The sequence below is a fragment of the Gossypium raimondii genome, chromosome 12 (genome assembly GCF_025698545.1).
Source record: "Gossypium raimondii isolate GPD5lz chromosome 12, ASM2569854v1, whole genome shotgun sequence".
Lineage (NCBI taxonomy): Eukaryota > Viridiplantae > Streptophyta > Magnoliopsida > Malvales > Malvaceae > Gossypium > Gossypium raimondii.
The window spans coordinates 42,365,672-42,368,038 of record NC_068576.1 but is presented as its reverse complement, the minus strand read 5'-3'; the positions used below and the strand labels follow the sequence as shown (position 1 = coordinate 42,368,038).

At 39.8% G+C, this 2,367-nt stretch overlaps 1 protein-coding gene across 1 annotated transcript; it reads right to left on the bottom strand.

Moving 5' to 3' along the window:
- Window positions 1–961: 961 nt before the first annotated feature.
- Window positions 962–1,781, bottom strand: LOC105762482 (glutaredoxin-C5). The gene has a single exon (XM_012580267.2). The coding sequence runs from the start codon at window positions 1,550–1,552 to the stop codon at window positions 1,214–1,216; it is 339 nt and encodes a 112-aa protein (XP_012435721.1). The 5' UTR covers window positions 1,553–1,781; the 3' UTR covers window positions 962–1,213.
- Between the last annotated feature and the right edge of the window lie 586 nt (window positions 1,782–2,367).

Genomic DNA, 2,367 nt, shown 5'->3' with positions numbered 1-2,367 from the left:
CTCAAACTTTTTAAAAATGTACATGGCATCTCCTTTAAGATGAATTTTATTATATTAATCCCCTACAAATTTAATTTCTACCCCAAACCCCAAAAAGAAAACACAAACCCCTTTTATTGTTAATATAAGTTTGCCCCCTACCAAAGTCGTATTTCTAAATCAACCACTGTATATATAGAGAGAGAGAGATAGACAGAAGGTCAAATTCATTTAGAGTGAAACTTGTGCAGTGTCATTCGCTAAGGGTTGATAAAACCCTCAATAGGTTTGGTATTCTGTGCTCTCATTTATATTCAAATTTTATCTCCCGACTTCATCAGGATTCGAAGAAATGAGGAATTCACAAAGTAGGAGTGTCTTCATCCACTAAAATTTACTCTTGGTTTAGGACATTAAACGCATAAGAGCACGTGGAGAATGAGAAGTTAATATAGAAGAACTTCTTATGTTGACAGGATTGTGTCTCCAAACAGTTGGTTAATTTTATCTTATAATACCTACGACAAGTAGAATTTATGGAGTTTAATAGTGATTTGTTATTTACATGTTACGCTTGAATTGACTTTGTTGGCCAATAGATTCTGGGTTTAGACTATATTTTCTGAAGCTGATATAGCGGAACTAACCCAAAAAGATTTAAACTGTACATAAACGCAATCCAATTTCTACCATTGAGAGATGTAAAACGAAGTAGTTATCTTCGTTTCCAAGTATTAGTGCAGTGGAGGAAAGGCATTGATGTGAGCGTGTTGATGCAAATTAACATGTGTGTTGCTTGATCAAGAAAACCTAGGAACAGAGGTGGGGTCCTCCATCACACTAGATGTGCTGTCAATGATCCTCGTTTCAACCCCGAGCCAGAGTAGCATAGGAGTAGTTGGTGTGTTTCTAATTCCCATTTTCCCCACACTTGGTTTTGCTTTGCATTTTGGTGATTAAAAATTAAATCGATCGAGCAAAGTAAAAGATAAGTTTTGAGCTTCCATTCTCTATACAATGAGACAACAGGTGAGCTACATTAATTGGACTTGGCATAGGGGTTAAGGAGACCTCAAAATCTCCAACTATAAAACAACACTTGAGAAACGGAATGTTAACTAAAATTAGCTAATGCCTAATAGTATATAATCGAGATGGAATGAGAAAACCCAACTCCGGCGCCTCTTGTTCGCACTATGCATCCAAGTCATATAATTAATTATTTTGAAGAGAATTAGAGCCAAAGGGCTCCTGCCTCCTTGAGAAGTGGTACCAGGGTTCCATTAATATGGGATGCCATGACTCGGTCCATGGAACCTATCAGCTTCCCTCCGATGAAAACAACAGGAACAGCTTGTGAGTTGCCAAGCAGCCTCATCAGAGCTCTTTCCAACTCTTTCCCTCTGGGGTCCTGGTCCAGCTCGTACACCGCTGGGTTCACTCCCATTCCGCAGAACAGCCTCTTCACAGCGTGGCACATGCAGCAGCTGCTCACACTGAATATCACAACCGCGCTCTCCGACGCCAGCTTCACCAATCGCTCCATTGGGTCTGACCCCATCCCCATCCCCATGTAAGAATACGTTCTTCTTTTCTTCAACTAAAAAGGCAGAGCAGAAAGCAAAGATTAGATGGTGTGATGATGTTGGAGAAAGTGAGCGTATGCGATGGGCTTTTATAAGGGTGGGGGATGTGAGGGCATCATAGTAAATAAAGTGGGCTTTGTCCGTTGTTGTCGCAGCGCGTGCGTCGAGGGTCTCACGGTGTTTTCATTAATAAAGGGATTTTTGTGTGTGTGTGTGTGTGTGTGTGTCCAGGAAGAGGACAAGGCACATATACATACAAAAAAAAACAGCACCAAACAAATACAGCCGTAGAGGAAGCTTTAATGGAAGCAAAGGTGTCAGTTGGGGAAGGTGGCTAGGGAGTAATTTGTGTAGTCTAGAGAGTAAAGGCTTTGTTGCAACTTTTACTCAGGTACATAAATAGTGCATTTTTGGTTTGGCAATGCACAACAGTCAGTGTGAACTTGTATTAATATATTAATAGCATTCGGGCGTTTAATTGAGACAAAGCAAACAGGCTTTATTTATATTTATTTGGTTTTTTTGCAGGCAAAAACTGAAGTGTGTTCTGAGTAGACGGCTGCCTCCGTCCTTGTTGTCGGGAGCTTCAAATAAGTTAAACATTTGTTTTTTAGTATTTGGATTCTGATTCTCAACAAACGAACATGTTGATGTCTTGAGTCGTGACGACGATAATGATGTTGATCATCCATGTTTTTGCTAATCCCATCAAACCTCTACCCTTCAATCCAATTGTTTCATCGTCAATCATAAATTAACACTGGAATGAAATGTTAGTATGTGATAATGTTGTTTGATTTGC